The following is a 20,307-nucleotide window of genomic DNA, read 5'->3' on the forward strand; positions in this document are numbered from 1 at the left end:
GAATATCTGTAGGAATGCATGCTGCTTCACCCAGGGCCGTAAGCTTGTCGTTTGACATTAGTCTAGTGGGGATGGTCTTACTTCTAGAGAGTATTAAATTGACTGACCATAACACAATGCAAAAATTTCGGCGTTATCTTACCAGATATTCAGATATTGCTGTCAGGTTTACTGGTGGCGTAAAACTACAATCCTTCACCTGATAAATCTTCGCGATACTTAAAGAGAAAAATACTGCATCGTCGATAATAAGATGCCCTCACAAATATATTGTATAGGGTAATCTACCAGGAAGCTATTACATTCACTCGTGTTAATGTTGGAGAAAGCAAATGGGCAAATCTTTAGCCGCTTTTTAATACGCGTGACAGACCTATATACATGACTGCAGACCCTATTTTACCAAGCTATCCTGGTGTATTATGCAAACCCTATGTCTATGTACATGTATCAGTCGTATTATTTGCTAACCATCTCTGACGCTATGTTTGACACAAAAACACTCCTAACTCAAAGGACATTTCTGCCTAAATCTATATTTCACGACTGTGTATACCCAGCTGCACCTGTACCAATTGTTCACCAGGTAGCTTTGTAAGAGCATATTACCGATGTTTACGCATTCATGTCGGTTGTGCCCCTGAAACATATTTTCCCGGGTAAATAAGCCGTTCTTTGTAATGTTTATGTAAAATATGTGTGATGTATAACCATTTTTTCTGAATGACTATGGTGCACGTCCACTTCTTTTTGGCCAGAGGCAAATCTGTATGTTTCTTATCAACGTTCAGCTGTCCAGATTTAATATAAATTCATTTTGATTGAAGCCCACGGTTGTACTGGGATTGCTGTATTCTCTGCTAATTTAGTAAAACTGGAATGAGCACTCGATATCCATGTTTAATTTGTCTGTCGCTTATAAGCTATGGGTATTTATTTTTTCAGGAATAAACGCGATTAATTCATTATGTGACTGCAGGGTGTTTGTTTTTATTTACTCACGCTCACTGGAGTTATCCCCCTTTAATCTGCACATCCACTGCGTGGCGTTGCAATATAGGCCAAAACTCCAAAATTCATGCAAGCCCCTCAGTGCGACGAAAAATTAGTCGGTAAAAAAATTGTGATGTTGAGCAATCTTGGACTGTTTCTTCGCACTTAAATGTGGCTTTGTGGCTAGATTATTTGTTGCTGTCTTCATTAGTTCTCATTTTTTTTATTTGGTAGATTTTCGCGGATAATTATGCCTAGGATGGTGGGAGCACGTCGCGGGAAACGGGTAACGATACGAGTGGAGAAGTCACGTCGCCCCGCCCAACCACCTCGACGTGACGCCATGCTGCTTCGCGTGTGGTATCGGTCACGACCCTAACTGAGATTCGCATAACCCCTTCTGCCCTTCACCTCGCATTAACGGGGCAAACCTCCGCCGTATCGGGCACAGGTGAGTTTCGAAACACAAATCCTGTTGATGTAACATCTTCAATGTTTCCTTCACCTGATCCGCCTAATACACTTGACTAGTGAGTGTGTGTGACTCTATAGACTCGCACGTTCCTATGTCCATGTGCGAAAAAAATGAGTACATCAAACTTGGTTAGTTATTAAAAGGCGACCAAGAACTGAGGGACATATTACAGTCTGCATCGGTGCAGGTTAATAGTAATGGACTACTCGAAATGAAACCCCGCCCATCCTTGTCAAAACTTGACTCTATTGAAGCCTGGACTTCAGCCGTTTTAATATTAATTTAAAACTTTAAATTAATTTAATATTCAGAATACATTAGGCAAGACATCCTAATAATTCGTGGGCAGAATTATGCAGAACTCTGGCTAACATTTATGATCCGATCTCAAGCTAAGTTAATGCATGTGGCTACTTTATAGCCTCAGTATCAACCTAGGACTGGTAAAAATGCCAGGTTGTCTCTGACTGGCGTATGTTATGATTATGATGGTAAGGGCTGTTCTCGCTTGCTGCAGATTTTCATGCAAGTGCAGTAATTGCGGCCTCAGCCGCCCACAGTCTAAGTGCCGTGCCTTTCGTTTTTCACATAACACAAACCAACCTACCCAACCAACTGTTTTAATTGACAAAAAGTCCAGTTAAAGTAGACATTCTACAGGATAGGCTAAGGAAGTACCTACTTTTAGTCATCAAACAAGAGCTACTTCAAGGCTTCAGATGTGGTTTCAGTTTGTGTAACACAGGGCTTAGAAACCCTAGGGAATCACTTAACTTAAAGTTGGCAAGGGAAAATCCAGATCTAGTTATTAAAGAAATAAATAAAAAAAATTTTTAATAGAAATGGGAAGAATAGCTGACTCATTTAAGGATCAACCGATTAACACCTTCGAATTTTCCCTCTTGGCCTTGTTGAAAACAAAAGAACCTGGTAAATTTAGGATGATCCATCACTTGTCATATCCACAGGGCGATTCAGTCAGTAATTTTATACACTCTTAACAAAAAGGGTTCAAAGGGGGTTCTTTGCTACTCCCGAGGGTTCTATATTGAACCATTTTCATCTCCAGCACTCGAAAGGGCTCTGAGTCAGAACCCATTTTTTGTTTTACTGCTGATTTCATGGTCACATGGTTGTTTTACGAGTCTCATCCGGACTCATACATGGTCTGGATAATAAGAATATAGGAATATTTTCTGTTGTTTGTTCATTACCTGCGATGAAGGCAAATCTTCGGTGTGTTGATGTTGTTGGTAACCATACTTGTGAAGAACAAACAAGTTTTTAGCTCTGTTCTGTCCTGATGTTCAGTAGTGGCTTTAGTTCTGTTCTTTGTATTTGCCTTGTTGTTCAACTTAAAGTAGTGTGCTATTTGCACTGAATGTAAGAAGTGAGCATACTCATAGCACAAGAGTACATGAGGGCATGGGTTAAACAAACAAAGGCCCAGAAGGGAAGGCTGTCCAGCAGAGAGGTGAGCAGGTCTTTAGCCAGTGTGGACTTCATGTACTCAGCCCTGCTAGTACAGTAGTGGGTGCAAAGAGTTTTATTCACATTAGGCTTACAGTTTGAGTTAAAAATACATCTTGCTGTAAAATTATAACTGTTTATACCTTAAGATTCGATCGTGGAGGAAAAAAATGATTTGTAGTAGTAACTTTTTTCTGCCCAGTTTTCTCCCACCATAATGTTAGCCGCAGCCTTTTGGGTGAAATATTCTTTAGTATGGCATGAAACACAAATGAAATAAATCAAATCAAAATCTCAAGATTTGATGAAGTGTAATTTTACTTTTTCAGCCAGTGGTCAGTGGAGGAGGTATGTGAGTGGCTTGAGGAGCAGGACCTTGGGGCGTTCGGGGAGAAATTTCTTGGTGAGACCTAAACGGCATTCAACTTTTATCAGTGTCCAAGATGTTCAGTAAGAACATTTTCCTTTTCAAGATATCTTCAGCTTTTTAGTTGTAACATGAACAAAATTTCAAAGTGTGCTGTGGATTCAACAGATGTCCAAGAGAGTATAGAAAAGTGGTTTCACTGAGAGCACATATGCAAAAAAAACATGCATTATTTGACACATTGGAAAGGATGGTGATCACTGATATGTGCACTGATTCAGATGTTGAGGAAACAAAAGCTAGTTTAGCTGATAATGAGAAGAATCTAACCAGTGGATTGTCGAAATTTCCTGAGAAATTGGAGGAATTGACTTCAAGTTTCAGGAGACACTTGGCTTTATTTTCACTCAAGAGAAACATATTGTTCCAAGAGTTGTTCAAACTGCAGTTGTGAAAGATTTGCTTGAATATTTTTATGGATGCTACAGTGAGTTACTAAACATTTGTTTCAAACATAAAATATTAGTATTGACTCCAGTCCTCATCTCGCATATTGTATGGATGGATCAGATCTGTTTAGTAAATGTTTTGAGTAAGTTTGTAATGGATATCACCTCAGTAAATATTGTTTGAAAGAACTTGGCAAGGCTTGAATTTAAGGGTTTTAACTCACTAGCAAGGTAGGGCAAGTGGTTTTCAGATATTACTAGCCCTCATGAAATTTCACTAGCCCTCAAAAATTCTAGAACTTCAGTTAACATACCATAATAATGTAGCAAGATCCTAGTGGTGCCACAAAATGTACCATAAAAAGGTGTTTTCCTTCTAACCTTGCATGTTGGTAAATACAGTTTCACATGAACTCATTCACAAGACACCTCTGATAGCACCTTGTGAATTAAATACTTTACTGTTAATGCTCCAGGTTGAAACTGTACATTACATATGAAAAGTTCACAGTAATTGGCAGTGGCATTTTGTTTTGTCTTTGGTGGTGGGATCTTTTGTGTGTACCCTAATTCATCTAATATTTCGGACACCTGGTCTGCCCTTTTTAGCTAATATACATGTAATTTTAACAGAGATAAAAAGTTTCTTTTTTCTCCTATGGTTAGACCATCGTATGAGCAACATATCTATGTCAACATATACACTGGGGATAAATGTAATATTTTGCTTTCAGCAGGACTGATATCTGTCTCAGTTAAGAAATAGGGCATCACTAATAAAATTCTCTCATTTACCAGAGACAATCTACATGGTCAAGTTAGTATGAAATTTCTGTAAATAGTAATCAACACCAGCCCTACTCAACTGATATATGTTGTGATTATTGACCTCATAGGTTTCATGAGGACCAAACTATAGATATGCATTACCATTTTACACTTAACAGTGATACTGCAAATCAACATATATAGAAAAAGTTACATGTACATACTGTTAAAGTAAAAAAGTTAAATCACCTGGCTAAAGCAATTGAAAGCTGGATGCTCAAGCTTTCTAAAATGTATTAAACTTTATTTTTTCAATGAAATTTCACTGAATAAATTTAGTCAAACTGACAATACTAAGCAAATGGATGTTGTAAATCGATGGAGCCATCTTGAGAAGTTTATGTCAGTACCCCTTGACTCTTTTTCTTTGGCTGTTTGGCCCCAGAAATATACTGCCACATAGCGAAATTCAAATTTATCGAACTTAATTCATACTTTGCAAATGGCGCTGGCCACCGACAAACATGGAGGCAGTTGCTATGACATCCTGTTCTGTGCAGCTCCTGCCTAGACTTGTACCTTTCTATGATGTACCTTATATGCTAGTTTGATAGAAAGGTACGAATGTGCGTGTTTTCATCCAACACCATTGAATGGAGAACAGAATTTTTTTCGTTTAGCTCACTAAAAGATAGGACGCATGGGAAGTATTCCATTATAGTTTTACGAACCTTTTATCTCCATAATTTTGTCTACCATAATTTTTACTAGCCAATGCGGACTAGTGGTTTCAAAATTATACTGCCCGAAGGCAATTTTCACTCGCCACAGGCCAGCAGGCCACTAATTTCGAGCCCTGCTTGATTTAGTTGAGCCAGTGGAGTATATTCTTGGGCATGATGACCAGGGTAAAAAAAGAGACCTTCCTGCATGTACCTATTCTGGAAGTGCTGCAGTTTCTTCTGCCCAAAGATGACTTATGCCAATTTGTGCAAGAGCATATTTTAAATGGAGTGGTCCTGGAAGATGCTTGTGACAGTACTATGCACAAGAACCATTCCCTATTTTGCACATGAAACAAGCTTCTAAAGATCCATTTATATAGTGATGAATTTGAAATTGTAAATTCTTTGGGATCAAAAAAGTTAAAGCACAAAGTTTGTGGTTTTGTAATATACAAATCAAAAAAAATACAGATCAAAGTTAAGAAACGTTCATGTTTGTATGCCTGTACATTACAAGGGTGTACAGAAGTATGGTTATGAACCCATATTGAAACCATTCATACAGGATTTGCTGAAATTGCATGTGGAAGGAGTAGATATGAAGATTGACGGCAATATACATCATGATATAGGAGCCCTTGCTGTGATATATTCGAATAATCTCTTAGCTGGCTTTTCTGGATCCTTCAGTAATGCCCTAGCTGACTTTCTGGATCCTTCAGTAATGCCCTAGCTGACTTTCTGGATCCTTCAGTAATGCCCTAGCTGGCTTTTCTGGATCCTTCAGTAATGCCCTAGCTGGCTTTTCTGGGTCCTTCAGTAATACCCTAGCTGGCTTTTCTGGATCCTTCAGTAATGCCCTAGCTGGCTTTTCTGGGTCCTTCAGTAATACCCTAGCTGGCTTTTCTGGATCCTTCAGTAATGCCCTTGCTGGCTTTTCTGGATCCTTCAGTAATGCCCTAGCTGGCTTTTCTGGATCCTTCAGTAATTCCCTAGCTGGCTTTTCTGGATCCTTCAGTAATGCCCTAGCTGGCTTTTCTAGATTCTTCAGTAATGCCCTAGCTGGCTTTTCTGGATCCTTCAGTGATGCCCTTGCTGGCTTTTTTGGGTCCCTCAGTAATACCCTAGCTGGCTTTTCTGGATCCTTCAGTAATGCCCTTGCTGGCTTTTCTGGATTTTTCAGTAATGCCCTTGCTGGCATTTCTGGATTCTTCAGTAATGCCCTAGCTGGCTTTTCTGGGTCCTTCAGTAATGCCCTAGCTGGCTTATCTGGATCCTTCAGTAATGCTGTAGCTAGCCTCTCTGGGTCCTTCAGTAATGCCCTTGCTGGCTTTTCTGGATCCTTCAGTAATGCCCTTGCTGGCTTTTCTGGATTTTTCAGTAATGCCCTTGCTGGCTTTTCTGGGTCCTTCAGTAATGCCCTAGCTGGCTTTTCTGGATCCTTCAGTAATGCTGTAGCTGGCTTTTCTGGGTCCTTCAGTAATGCCCTTGCTGGCTTTTCTGGATCCTTCAGTAATGCCCTAGCTGGCTTTTCTGGGTCCTTCAGTAATGCCCTAGCTGGCTTTTCTGGGTCCTTCAGTAATGCCCTAGCTGGCTTTTCTGGATCCTTCAGTAATGCTGTAGCTGGCCTCTCTGGGTCCTTCAGTAATGCCCTTGCTGGCTTTTCTGGATCCTTCAGTAATGCCCTAGCTGGCTTTTCTGGGTCCTTCAGTAATGCCCTAGCTGGCTTTTCTGGGTCCTTCAGCAATGCCCTAGCTGGCTTATCTGGATCCTTCAGTAATGCTGTAGCTGGCCTCTCTGGGTCCTTCAGTAATGCCCTTGCTGGCTTTTCTGGATCCTTCAGTAATGCCCTAGCTGGCTTTTCTGGATCCTTCAGTAATGCCCTAGCTGGCTTTTCTGGATCCTTCAGTAATGCTGTAGCTGGCCTCTCTGGGTCCTTCAGTAATGCCCTAGCTGGCTTTTCTGGATCCTTCAGTAATGCTGTAGCTGGCCTCTCTGGGTCCTTCAGTAATGCCCTAGCTGGCTTATCTGGATCCTTAAGTAATGCTGTAGCTGGCCTCTCTGGGTCCTTCAGTAATGCCCTTGCTGGCTTTTCTGGGTCCTTCAGTAATGCCCCAGCTGGCTTTTCTGGGTCCTTCAGTAATGCCCTAGCTGGCTTTTCTGGATCCTTCAGTAATGTCCTAGCTGGCTTTTCTGGATCCTTCAGTAATGCCCTAGCTGGCTTTTCTGGATGCTTCAGTAAAGCCCTAGCTGGCTTTTCTGGATCCTTCAGTAATGCCCTAGCTGGCTTTTCTGGATGCTTCAGTAATACCCTAGCTGGCCTCTCTGGATCCTTCAGTAATGCCCTTGCTGGCTTTTCTGGATCCTTCAGTAATGCCATAGCTGGCTTTTCTGGATCCTTCAGTAATGGCAGAAGTTGCAGGTTTTGTATGTGTCACTATGATGATATGGTTGAAATGACTGCAGAGGACTTCTGTGTAGTTGGTACAGATATTCTCCATGAACAGCACTTACTATTTGTGCAGGATAACCTCTAAATGGCCATTTAGTGCTCTACCATATTTTCATGTGACTAAGCCCTTTCCGCCAGATGTTATGCACGACTTTCTTGATGGTGTGGTGCAACATGTGTTAAAGCTTGTGATAAAAAAATTTCACACAGAAGGAATTGCTTCACTTCAGCCAATGAAAAGCGAACTTCAAGGACTTAATTTTAACCTCATCAATAAGCTGTCGCAAGATCAGTTATTTAGAGACACTTGTTAGTTCATTCCTGTGTGAGTTTAAAAAGCTTTTTCCTACCAACTTTACTCCCAAGAGAAATTTTCTTGTGCACTACTCTCGCCTGATAGAGGAATTTGGTCCCTTCAGGTCTCTTTGGTGCATGAGATCTGAAGCAAAACACCTGTACTTCGAGAAAATGGCCTTTGTTAGGAGCAATTTCATGAAATATATGAAATAGCTTGACTGTGGTTCAAGCTGAGGACAGGTCTGTAAAGTTATTTCACAGGTACTGTGAGGTACTTAAGTTTGGTGTGAAATTAATTTTCGCAGATTTCGGGGTCAATAATTTACTGCAAAAATTAATTCCAGCTAAAAAAATATCCAATATTGAATAGCACACTACAGGTAGAAATAATAATGAAGGGAAATCTTTGCCAGGGTGACGGGAGTTGCGCTAAGAAAGCCCAACCGACCAGCTAAATTTTTAAGAGCAGGGAAGGGAAATTATGGTTTAAACATATACAAACTCTGGTGCTAAGGCTTGTTGGGTATAAAACAGAGTGGGAGTTTATGCGTGTCTAGTTTGATCAATCATCTTTAGTTTGATCAATCTTCACTTTGCCTGTAAAGTGAAAGAAAAGTAGATACTAGCACGTTTAATGAATGTGGCTCTGTTACAAGCTATCCCATTGGCTGTGTTTCTCCTGTGGTCCAATGAGTGAGCTTGTACCAAAATGTGAAGTGTTTACAACAGCAACATGGCCGTTTGACAGCTGGACACAGACCCCCATTACAACTTCCATTTTACACGAATGTAATTCTGTGTATTTTAAGGTGTCTTTTTTTTTGCTGCCAGCCTGCCGTTTTTGGTGTACAGGTGCATGATTGATATCAAAATGCTGGAAATCGTCTAATTTTGGGCAGGTTTTACTGATGAAAGTTTGAAATTCTGGGCAAGAGGGCACAAGGAGAAAGGTGGTGATGAGGCTCGAGAGACATCCCCTGCTCGTTGCTAGGCACCCCTCCGAGCTGCCGGCTTAGAAAGGTCCAGATTTTGACGGTCAACCTATGTCAAGATTTTAATGACTTCTTTCTTTTAAAGGGTTTTATCTTGTTAATCAGTTTGTAAAAGGGATACTAGTCTTTTCTTAAGCCCTATTCATGGAAACTATGCCTATGAGCATTTCTATATCAATTTGGATACATATGTTTACTTTGATGTTGATGAAAGTGGACTTTTCTGGAATTTTGAAAATCCACTTTGGTACCCCCCTGTATCACTGTAAGTCTAATTTTGCACAAAGTTGCTAAAAGGCATGTATTTTGTAAGTGAATTGTCAAATAAATTACCTATCTTTGGATATATATTTTGACACTTTTGGCATTTATCTATTTTCTTAGCACTGCTGTAAACAAGAAAATCTACTTGAAAATTCATAATTTTCTAAATGTTTGTTATTGGAAAATGTAAAATTGGATCATTGGAATTTTTTCATTTTTCATGCAGATATACATGCCAGCTTTCCAAAACACTTGACCTGGTTGAGATATTTTGAAGGGTATGTGCATTACAGAGCTTTGAACTTCGTGCTTGAGAACGGACAAACAGACACATTTCCAACATAGAGGTACCCCAAGTTAAATTCCTCCTACTCCAAAGTTTTTGCATGTATCAATTCCTAACTTTGTGTGTGAGGTTGAGAGGAAGTAGGAATTATGTGGTGCAAAAATTATTGATTCTGAAAAAAGTTGGGTAGTGTCATAGGACACAGACCCCCATTACAACTTCTGTTTTTTTTGGAGGGACAAATGTAATTCTGTGTATTTTACGGTGTAAAGTCTTTTTTTTGCTGCCAGCCTGCAGTTTTTGGTGTACAGGTGCAAACTTGGTATCCTTAATGATGGAAATTGTTTAAGCTTTGGGCAGGTATGAGTTTTACTGATGAAAGTTTGAAATCCTGGGGGAGAGGACACAAGGAGATAGGTGGTGATGAGGCTGCCAGTGATGTCCCCTTGGCATTGCTGGGCACCCCTCCCAGCTGCCGGCATAGAAAGGTCCAGATGCTTCTTTCTCACAGGCTGGGTCAGGTGTGCACCAAAGCTTATTGGCCACGGAATGTTTGGGGCTGAGCTACAGCACTAAACGTTAACATTGTCGCTTATGGAAAATTAGCGATGGCAATGTTTGTGGTTTCTGACCTGCTACAGATGACGATTAAAACTGAAAACAATGCAAAACTTACCGTGTTGCTTGATGAAGAATGAGTGATTGGCGCTGATAATGGTGAATTCATATGTTTTTACATTGAACTGTTCAAAAGGTGACAGTTTGCAAGGTGTTTAAAAGCACTCATGGGGCCTCCGTGGCTCAGTCGGTTAGCGCGCTAGCGCAGCGTAATGACCCAGAAGCTTCTCACCAATGCGGTCGCTGTGAGTTCAAGACCAGCTCATGCTGCCTTCCTCTCCGGCCGTACGTGGGAAGGTCTGTCAGCAACCTGCGGATGGTCATGGGTTTCCCCCGGGCTCTGCCCGGTTTCCACCCACCATAATGCTGGCCGCCGTCGTATAAGTGAAATATTCTTGAGTACGGCGTAAAACACCAATCAAAAAAAAAAAAAAAAAAAAAAAAGCACTCATCAATGGTTCGAAAAGAAGTGACACCTGTTTGAGTACTGCTTAGGGTAGGTGCGAAAGTAATCTTCTCATGTAGTGATAATCCATCCCCCATTGTTTTAATCTCTGATCCAGATCATGGAGATTAGCGACACAGCAGGAAACAAAGGAGGATTAAAGCCACCCATGTTTGACGTGCTTGAATAACTTCGGCCATATTATATCTTGGCAAATTTAAAGATTTTTTTCAGCATTCTCCTAAATACGCAAAAATTAATTCCCGCGAACATATTTTTGGAGAAAATTGTCTCACAGCCGTATACTTTACAGCATACTGTGTACTGGTGTAGACACAAACTGCATGCTGTGTACTGGTGTAGACACAAACTGCATGCTATGTACTGGTGTAGACACAAACTGCATGCTGTGTACTGTTGTAGACACAAACTGCATGCTGTGTACTGGTGTAGACACAAACTGCATACTGTGTACTGGTGTAGGATTTGATTTTGTATTCAGAGGGCCCTTAATATTCAGGCAAATAACCAGTAATTGAAGGAGTGTACAATAAATTTTATGCTGTGTCCTAAATAACAATATAGTTTAATATTAACTTTATATTTCTTATTGGTACGTATTTCAGAGAAATCTCACCAACAGAATGCCTACCTCCAGGAGAAATTCCCAGAGTGTTGGGCACCCTGCCAAACTTTCCCCCCTCCTGAGGGCAGCACTGCTAAATCAGGACAGGCAGTTAAAGAGTCTGCTCAAAACAAAAATACAATCAGCCTTGGTTCAGGGGCTGTTTGATCACCTAAATCAGTTCACACTGTAAGTTAAGTCCAAATTTTGTGTTTTCCTGGTGTAAAGAGATTATAAACTGTCAACATACCACTGCCAAAGGTGAATCTCAAGAAAACATTTCACAGTTATTTCTCAAAGTAAGACGTTTATAGACGTATATGTAACCCCTAGAACTTCACGCTGCTACATGGGTGTACTTTTTTTCCTGTCCTCTGATACCAGTATCTGAGTTACAAACAGTACGTTCAGCACTACTCACACAGCTTCAGCACTACTTACACAGCTTTCCTTTCTGCATGAAGAGTGAATCAAGATATGTGAGTTGAAGTCATATTTCACAACCTTTTTTTTTATCAGGCACAAGTGCTTTTCACGACGTATGTAAGTTAAGAAAGTAAATGCCCTTTCCATGCCATTTCTGAGTCAGAAATGATATTACCAAAGAAGCAAATACTTTTGAAACATTGATTATGCTCTTAGTGTCATTTATCTTTATTATTTTTTGTTGAAAGATGCTCTACATGAGTCATTGAAAAATAAATTCAAGAAAGAAAGAATTTTGCTAGTGAACAACGAATAAGTTCATGATTTGAAAAGCAAATTTAAAGTGAATGGCTCTGGGAGGAAGAGGAAAAAACTAGATGACCCAGTGATAATGACCAGCCTGCAGAGACTGCTGGTGTGTAGAAATATGTTCTCCCTGTTCATCCAATAAGCTTTTGATCACCAGACTCTACATGTAGACAATTTTGTTATGAGTTTATTCTACAATATATAATTTTGACTTTTGTATATGTGACAAATGATGTACTTCCATTACGATAGGGATCGGTTGTGCTTAAATGTTGGGTCAAATAAATTTCTCAATGAAATTTCTCTTCAAGTGTCCACCCATATATACATGTACTACTTTTGATTTTAATAACCTTGTGACAGATAAGTGATGGGAAGGACTTGGGAGAGAATGAGAGAAGCATTGCAAACCATGTGAAAACCAAGGCAAGGGAAATGGAAAAGGTCAGGCCAAAGCTAGACATGGTGAAGGACCTTATGGCCAAGACACGTGTGCACAGAAAGCCATTTATCAGTGAGCACACAACAACAGAGGTGCTGGAGGAGTTCCCCCAAAACTGGAAGGTACGTTGACATGACTTCTCTTTTTGCCCCAAAATGTCAACATGATGGGGTAAAAAGGATTGTAATCCATGTAATTATATATCAACATATATAAGCATTATGGATGGTAAATTGAAGAAATAAAATGGGGGCACAATTGGGTGGACGAGCGATTAGATGTGTTCTGTTTTTTTCAAGGGCAAGGACACACAAGCTGCGAGTTCAAACCCTGCCAGAGAATTTGTAAATTCCTTGCTTTCACTGCTTGTGATACGTTAGTGACTAAAAGCAGTCAACATTTGTTAAAGATTTCTTGTCTCCCACCAGTATGGCATTTATATCTATAACACCTGGGAATGTTTTTCAGTAATTTGCTGAAGGTCAGTGGTTTACCTCGGGCACTCTGATATCCTCCACTCATAAAAATGACTGCCATTGTATAAGTGAAAAATTCTTGAGTACGGCATTAAACATCTATTAAGAAAAAAATTAAGAAATAGTTGAAAACCACAAGGTGATTATTTTGTCTGTTTATGTATATTGGAATTTATTTGCCCAGTACTGTAAATAGTGATATATGTAGACAGGCCATATTTACATTGAATTCAAGCATTACTATTAAGCTAATTTGCTATGAGAATTTGTGTCCATAGCCTTCTGTTTTTCTAGCCTCACATGGTCAGGTATTGGTGTAAAACTCTATATGTTTTTATCTTCAAAAAAACTTCCCATCCTTTGCGTATAAGATTTCATTGTCATTACACTCATTTTCAGTTGTTGTGGGACATGAGCCTGCTTTATGGTGTTGACCCTGACAGAATGATGGTAACCATTCTAAACAAGATGGCACCAAAGTCTGCCCTACTGGACAAATGTGTGAAAGCAATCAGTTTGTGCACGGAGGATTCTGTGAAGAAAGGTAAATGTGTGGTGCTATAATGGAAAGAAATCAATGGTAACCAAATCTGCCCTTTGTTGGCAAAAACTACAAAGAGGTGTTCATAAAACTGGAAAACACAGATTACTTGTGATTCAAGGATATTTTAATCATTAAACCGAAATACTATACCCATGTATATGTACTGTAAATCTTTAACCTTTTCAACCACTAAAGCACTTCTTTTAGTGGACTTTATGCATACAATGATTATGAAAATGATGTTAAAAATGATTTATTTGTGTGATGGAAGATGCGAGCTTCATAAAACTGTGCAAATTTTCAACCCCTACAGCCCATAGTTTTTCATAATGTTCTAAAATATTTGTGGCTGAGATGGTTGAAAAGGTTGAAGAATTAGGGTATGTATATAATACTGAATTTTTGGTCTTGAGACCTTTTTGTTCATTGAATGTGTCTTTTTTGCATTAATATCATAAACAGTTAATGATGGAATGTGTTCTGTTTTTACAAGTACCTGCTGTTTCATTTCTTGTTTAATTTCATGCACAGGCTTGCAGGGAAGTAGTGCTGTTCTTCTCTTGCCAACACTTTTCAGAGGAGATGGAGAGCATGTCTTTGTGATAGAGGAGGCAATATTCTTTAACTCAGAAAACTAGGAAATTTCAAGATGTAAATATAAATGTTTACATATTCATGTAATGGAAAAAAAATAATACAGTATATATCAAATGCGTGTGTATCTTTATTCTAAGTCCCACCCCTTTTATTTCTTCCATAGTGACTTGTATGTGTGTTATTGGTCACTCGGCTGTTCTGAAGGACATCAAGACAGTCTTGAAATAATGAGAGATGACTCAAGTGTGGATGTTTCATTTGCCTCAGCAGCAGTATTAAGCCTATATTATGTATTTGGGATTGAATATCCAAAGGGATTAAGGAAAACCATGCTCTTTCTTGAAAGGTTTGTGTTGAAAATTTGTCAAGATGAGCCATTGCCATTAACGGTTAGGAGAGTTTATAACTCCATTTGTGATTAAGCACAAAAGTGTTCTGATTGTTGTTATGCTTTTGACACAATAACTTCCCTCTTGTTATGATGTGATATTTTTAGTCCCTGTTGGTGGCAATCCAAGAGACTGTACATGTAGGTTTCACCGTGTCTGTCAGCGTGCTTTCTTTTAATATCTGTCTGTCTCACCTAACAGGAGAAGAAAACATACTAAGGATGCAAACTTCAGATGTAAAAAGATATTGGCATGAACTGAATCTGAGTTATGATGATATTAACATTTAACTTGTCACTCTTATCTAAAGTTTATATGAGTTTGGTTTTTTTCCAGCTTTATATTTTCTTTACTAGACTTTGCACATGCATTGATTTAGCATAGTGTGGTAATGGACCAGTTCAGAATTACTAACAATTGATGAATTTTTCAATTTTTTGCATTTGTTCTGCCCTTTTCTTTGTGGCCCATTTTATCGGAAGTTGCTATGCATTTTTATTGTAACATTGCACATACAGCAAAAGTTGGTGATTTATAAATGTTTTGTCAAGTTAGGCTTTTTGAAAAACTGATAAAGAGAGGTATTTTGCCAGAGGTACTTTTAGAACACTTGTTTCCTGTGATAAAGCAGACAGTCTTGATTTAATTAGGTCGTTTTACATGGATATTTTCAATAACTAAATGCTAACGCAGGTTGACTGAACATAGGTATGACACTGTATGTAATCCTCATTAGTTCCCTACCCTTTATATAAATCTGGTAACCCTTGGTAAATTTCCAGTTATGTGTAAGTTTCATAGTGTTTGTATTGTTTTAAAGACCAGAATTGTACCTGTTTTGTAGCAACAGATCTAAAGTAGAAAGATGTAGTGTTTCATAATTTTGTTTGCTCAAATATATATATATATATATATATATATATATATATACTTTATTTAAATACAGAGCAGGTCTGAGCAACAGCCATGATATTGATTGATTCATTTAATTGTTGTGTAACGCCATACTGGTGGATTTTTCACTCGTGCAATGGCTGCCACATTTATGGGTCGAGGAAACTGAAGCGGCATCGCTGGGAGTATGATGAGTATGTTTAAAGCTGTCAAGGGTCCTGGGAGATTAGTAAATGTACGCAATAAACTCTCATGCAATGACGCACCGCATGCCATTCCCACCAATGACGTGTCTACCAGCTTGATTTTTCTCACTGTTATTTTGACATTTTCATCTGTTGTATATATATCTTTGAAAAAGATTAGAAATAGAACCCTCTCATTCATAAATGGTTCAATGTTGGACGGTCTTGATGCAGAAAGAGTTTATTATAGAACCAGGTTAATGGTTCTGTATAGAACCATGGTCATTGAAAAGGTTCTGTGTAGAACCATATCTAAAGGGTTCTGTATTGAATCTTTTCAGAAGGGTTCTTTGTAGCACCAAAAAGGGTTTTGCAGGGGAAATAAGCCAAAGAACCCTTTTTAGTTCCATATAGAACCATTTTTCTTTTAGAGAGTAGATCCTAAACTCTGCTCTGTGGAGTACACAAATTTTATAAAGCTGTGGACATTATTCAAGAGCTAGGAGTTGGTTGTGTGTTGGCTAAGGCAGATTTTGAGTCAGCCTTTCGCCTGTTACCAGTTCCCCCTGGCGATTTTGATCAGCTTGGTTTCAAGTTTAATGACTTTTACTATTTTGATAAATGCATGCCCATTGGATGCTCTATTTCTTGCTATTTTTTTTAAAAATTTCCGCCGTTTTTAGAATGTATTATTGACCAGAGACGTCCTACAGGGTAGAGGATTATTTTGCATCCGGAATATTGGTGGCCGGTTGATCCTGCACTCGGATATCACCAGTAGCGAGATAGCTTTGTTCAGGGCAGATGGCACTCATTTGTCTGCCACTGGTCTGTCCATATATCAGAACAATATCTCTGTGGACAATGTCTCATACTTTGAATACAGCTCTAACACATGTGTACAATTTATATAGTACATCGTTTTGACCACGCCTATGTGTTCTGAAGGGTGGGGGTTTGTCTCCCTTGCAGTGTTGAAAACACATTACCGACAAGCCATTCTTGTGATTCCACAGGGTCGGAGCTCGCCTGGTGGTGTTCCTCAGGGGAGCGCTTAAAATCTTGGTCAAGCCACGCTCCTGTGTTTCCGCAGGGTTGTTTTACACCTAAGTGTTCCCCGGGTGTGCGTAACCGTACATAGTCGATCTGCCAGCTTGCGGCTATCAGTACCAATGGGGGATTCAGTCACCAAGAGATAATAATGTACTTTTAGTAATAAAAGCCGTGGCCTATTCTCTCAATACAACAGACTGTTAACTTGGTTATTTAAGAGACACGCATATATAATTAATCCCTTCTATACGCTGAGCATATGCCGAATGTCTCTGACTGGTAAACCTATGATGCTTTCCTTTTCCAAGGCTGTACAGTATGCCAGACCGCCAGATCCTTGCATGTATCATGTGGTGCCAATACTTTCAAATTACGAAATGTGTTTTTACAGCTCCAAATATATTCACCATTGACGTATATGAAAACTAAACGGAAATAACATGCATTGTTTGATCTATTTGTTCATGGGGGAAAAAAAATCAGAATATAGCTCCCAATAAAGTGTTACTGTGAAATATACCATACAGATATTTAGTTACACAGCTCGCATGCACCAGGCCTGTTGGAAGGTGAAAGAAATGAAATGTTTGCCTGGTACACATGCCTGCATATTTATTAGGTCAAAACATTTGTGTTCTTTACCTTGTAAATAGTTTCAATGACGAGGAAGAGCTGTTTCAGCTGTTACATGCAGTTTTTATTGTCATCTGTATCCATTCACACAACCTGTATACTGCAAAATGTATCATTACTGTAAACTGCACTCACGTGTTCACGGTGTCATGTTGAAATATAATTAAAGCCACGTGTTGCTGTTTGACGATTCAGCAGACGAGTATTTTGTCACGTGGGCGCAGGGTTTGCTTTTGCATTCAGTTCTTGCATCAAACTATATGGGTCATATTGTCTTTGAACCTGCGGATGGTCGTGGGTTCCGCAGGCTCTGCCCGGTTTCCTCCCACCATAATGCTGGCCGCCGTCGTATAAGTGACATATTTTTGAGTACGGCGTAAAAAAAACCAATGAAATAAGTAAATAGATATTATCTTTGCTTATCACCTGTTTTCTCCCCATGCACTCTCTATTCCACTACCAAGGTATGGTTCAAATGCTTCCAGTTTTTATCACCTGTCTTCTCACTCTCTATTCCGCTACCAAGTTATGGTTCAAGTACTTCTAATTTATTACCTGTCTTCTCAACATGCACTCTCTATTCCGCTACCAAGGTATGGTTCAAGTACTTCTAATTTATCACCTGTCTTCTCCCCACTCTCTATTGCCTGCTACCAAGGTATGGTTCAAGGACTACTAAACACCAACCAGTTAACTGAGTATCTGTTTACTTCTTTCAAATCCCATTTTTCAGTTGGCAAATTCGGGAATGACCTATAGCTGATCAATGTGACACTTCCTTGTTAGCATTCCTATATGCATTTTAAATTTGCACTGAGGCAAAAAGGTAAAGACTAAATGGTAATAACCACGGTGGCTGTTCATCCTCAAGAAATATTGGAACAGTTCAAGCACAGAGAGCCATTATATCTCACAAAAGTGAAATAGCTATATATAATGAAATATATATATATTCTGAAAAGGAAGTTGTTAATTTATCAACGGTTCGATCCACTTTGGTCGATATCATGCTGAATACGTGGCAGGATCATTTCAAATTTTCATACAAAGGTATCAAGAAGTTGTCTTCCACGAATGACCCGAGAATCGTGTGGTTCTTGTCTTTCTAATGTCTTTACAGAAGGGTCTGAGCAATGTTTTGCTATTTTTTCTTTGCTACTTTTGTAAACAATGTAGCAAGTCAAGATGATTTCCTTTTTGGTCGCCGTGAATTTTCTTTTTTTATGGCAGTTACAATATACAAAGTAGATTGTAGATATTATCACCGTCCTTTATATCTAAAACTCACAAAACTGCTGGCAATTTTAATGGGGTCTTCCGTAAGTCACACAAACACATTTATTAAAATGTCAGCCTTTCAGCTTTCATTTCAACACCATATCTTAGTTCTAATCTGTTTCAAAAATAAAAGGTTAGGCAACACTTAAGGGACAACCCTCTAGGACAAAACTAATTGCGCAGTTGTCCCTCAATCTGGCGCATAACGCCTCACATTTTAACAAACCGCGCAAGCCTGAAAACAAGTTAAGGTGGAGGGCGTTGTAAATCATTTATATTTGTTTATATTCGTATTTTTATTTATAAATGGTCGGGCATTATAAATATAGAAGCTTGGTAAATGTTTTCAACATGAGTGTCACACTCGCTGCTGTTTTCTGGGGGCCTAGGGTTTGTGCGGTGCGTGATGAATGAAGCCGATGTGTTTAAGCTACCACAAGGAACTGCGAAATTGATACAACGATTTAGGCAACGATAATTTCAACAAATACCACCAGTATAGCCAGGATAATATGCATATATGTTAGTGTGCGTTAATTAAAAATCGATAGTAACTTGTAAAGGAGTCCTAACATATCGAATGGCGGGATACACATCGTGGTTGTTTTCCATCACACTGTTTTGCCGCTCGTGTGTAGGCCTAAATAGGAATATAATAACAATAAAATAAACATCAGGGGTACTGACGGCATAATATTATTTTTTTTTCATCGTGGATTTCACTGTAGTGCATGCGATAGCGGTGGTTTTCAACTTTTCATATGACAGTTGTTTCTCTTTGTAATCAAGCTCTTCATATATACAACGACGGCCAGACTTGCTGGTTAAGGGCACACAGACCCGCCCACGCTTCACCATGCACCGCTCACATTTCGTAAGGCACCTAACAAACCTCCTGACTTAATGCTGTACAGCCAAACCAGCAAAAGGTGGTTTCGCGCCTGAAACCACAATGGCTTTGCGGGCTGAATCATCCTGTGAAGAGAGCATCCACTTATTCGAATAAGATAGCAGCCCCTGACAAATCCAGCCAAGTCGTTTTTTATGATTGTCACCTTTGAATACGAAAATATCTACACGTGTGGGTTTATAAGGACTCTTATATACCAGCAAAAACTCCTGAAAATGCAAACTGAGCAGACGAGTTTGATTAGTATTTGTTTGCTTACATTTTGGACCAAAAACTTTCATCATTATTTCTGACATATAACATTGTGGGATTCGGGCTTGATTCAATACTGGTAACGAAACATATATAGTGCTGCCTCACTGCAACGCCAACCTAAGACACCGGGGTCCACTTTCACTACACTTCACAAATCGAGTTTTTCATATCTTTTCTCTCCCATGGCGCTACAGTCCTCTTAATTTCTTACGAAAAAGGGGACGAGAAATATGATTTACTAGTTTTGCAGAAATGCATAATTTTAACACCAGACTAAACAGCAGGTGGTTATTACCTATTAACCCCACTCTTCCCCACCTATTTCACCCAGTAGGACCAGCTTCAGCACAAGCAATGAAAAGAAGGTATGAAACAATAAAGTTGTTTTATTGACTGCGTCGAATTAGCGCAGGGAGGTGAACTCGATGGGCTGATATGTGCCCAAATGGCTCTTAAGATGTTAAATGGTTAATTAACAATTAAACAATGAACAAACCTTTTTATTAACATAACCTGAGGGCAAAGTTGTGCAATACGAGGAATTTTAATTAAATGTGATTGATGTCTCTGCAGTGATGTGGAACTGTCAGCACAGTGAGTTTGTTGTTCACTCAGTCTTCTATTAAATCCAAAATCACTTTGCGATAAAGGTAATGGCGCATGACTGTTAGGAGCCTCCGTTTGCTTGAT

The 20,307-nt window shown here is 39.2% G+C and overlaps 2 protein-coding genes across 2 annotated transcripts in view; one reads left to right on the forward strand and one right to left on the reverse strand.

Annotated features, from left to right (window-relative positions):
- Positions 1-15,253, forward strand: part of LOC135469260 (phospholipid scramblase 2-like) — a 34,330-nt gene extending 19,077 nt beyond the window's left edge. The window contains exons 12-18 of the mRNA XM_064747861.1: positions 1,228-1,444; positions 3,268-3,341; positions 9,479-9,599; positions 11,228-11,705; positions 12,325-12,525; positions 13,279-13,423; positions 14,184-15,253. The gene's annotated coding sequence lies outside the window, so the exon portion shown is untranslated. The remainder of the gene's footprint in view (positions 1-1,227; positions 1,445-3,267; positions 3,342-9,478; positions 9,600-11,227; positions 11,706-12,324; positions 12,526-13,278; positions 13,424-14,183) is intronic.
- LOC135467569 (chromosome alignment-maintaining phosphoprotein 1-like) lies at positions 5,966-7,627 on the reverse strand. The gene has a single exon (XM_064745342.1). It carries the CDS (start codon positions 7,625-7,627, stop codon positions 5,966-5,968), a length of 1,662 nt encoding a protein of 553 aa, XP_064601412.1.
- Positions 15,254-20,307: the final 5,054 nt, after the last annotated feature.

This window comes from Liolophura sinensis, chromosome 6, assembly GCF_032854445.1.
Source record: "Liolophura sinensis isolate JHLJ2023 chromosome 6, CUHK_Ljap_v2, whole genome shotgun sequence".
Classification (NCBI taxonomy): Eukaryota; Metazoa; Mollusca; class Polyplacophora; order Chitonida; family Chitonidae; genus Liolophura; species Liolophura sinensis.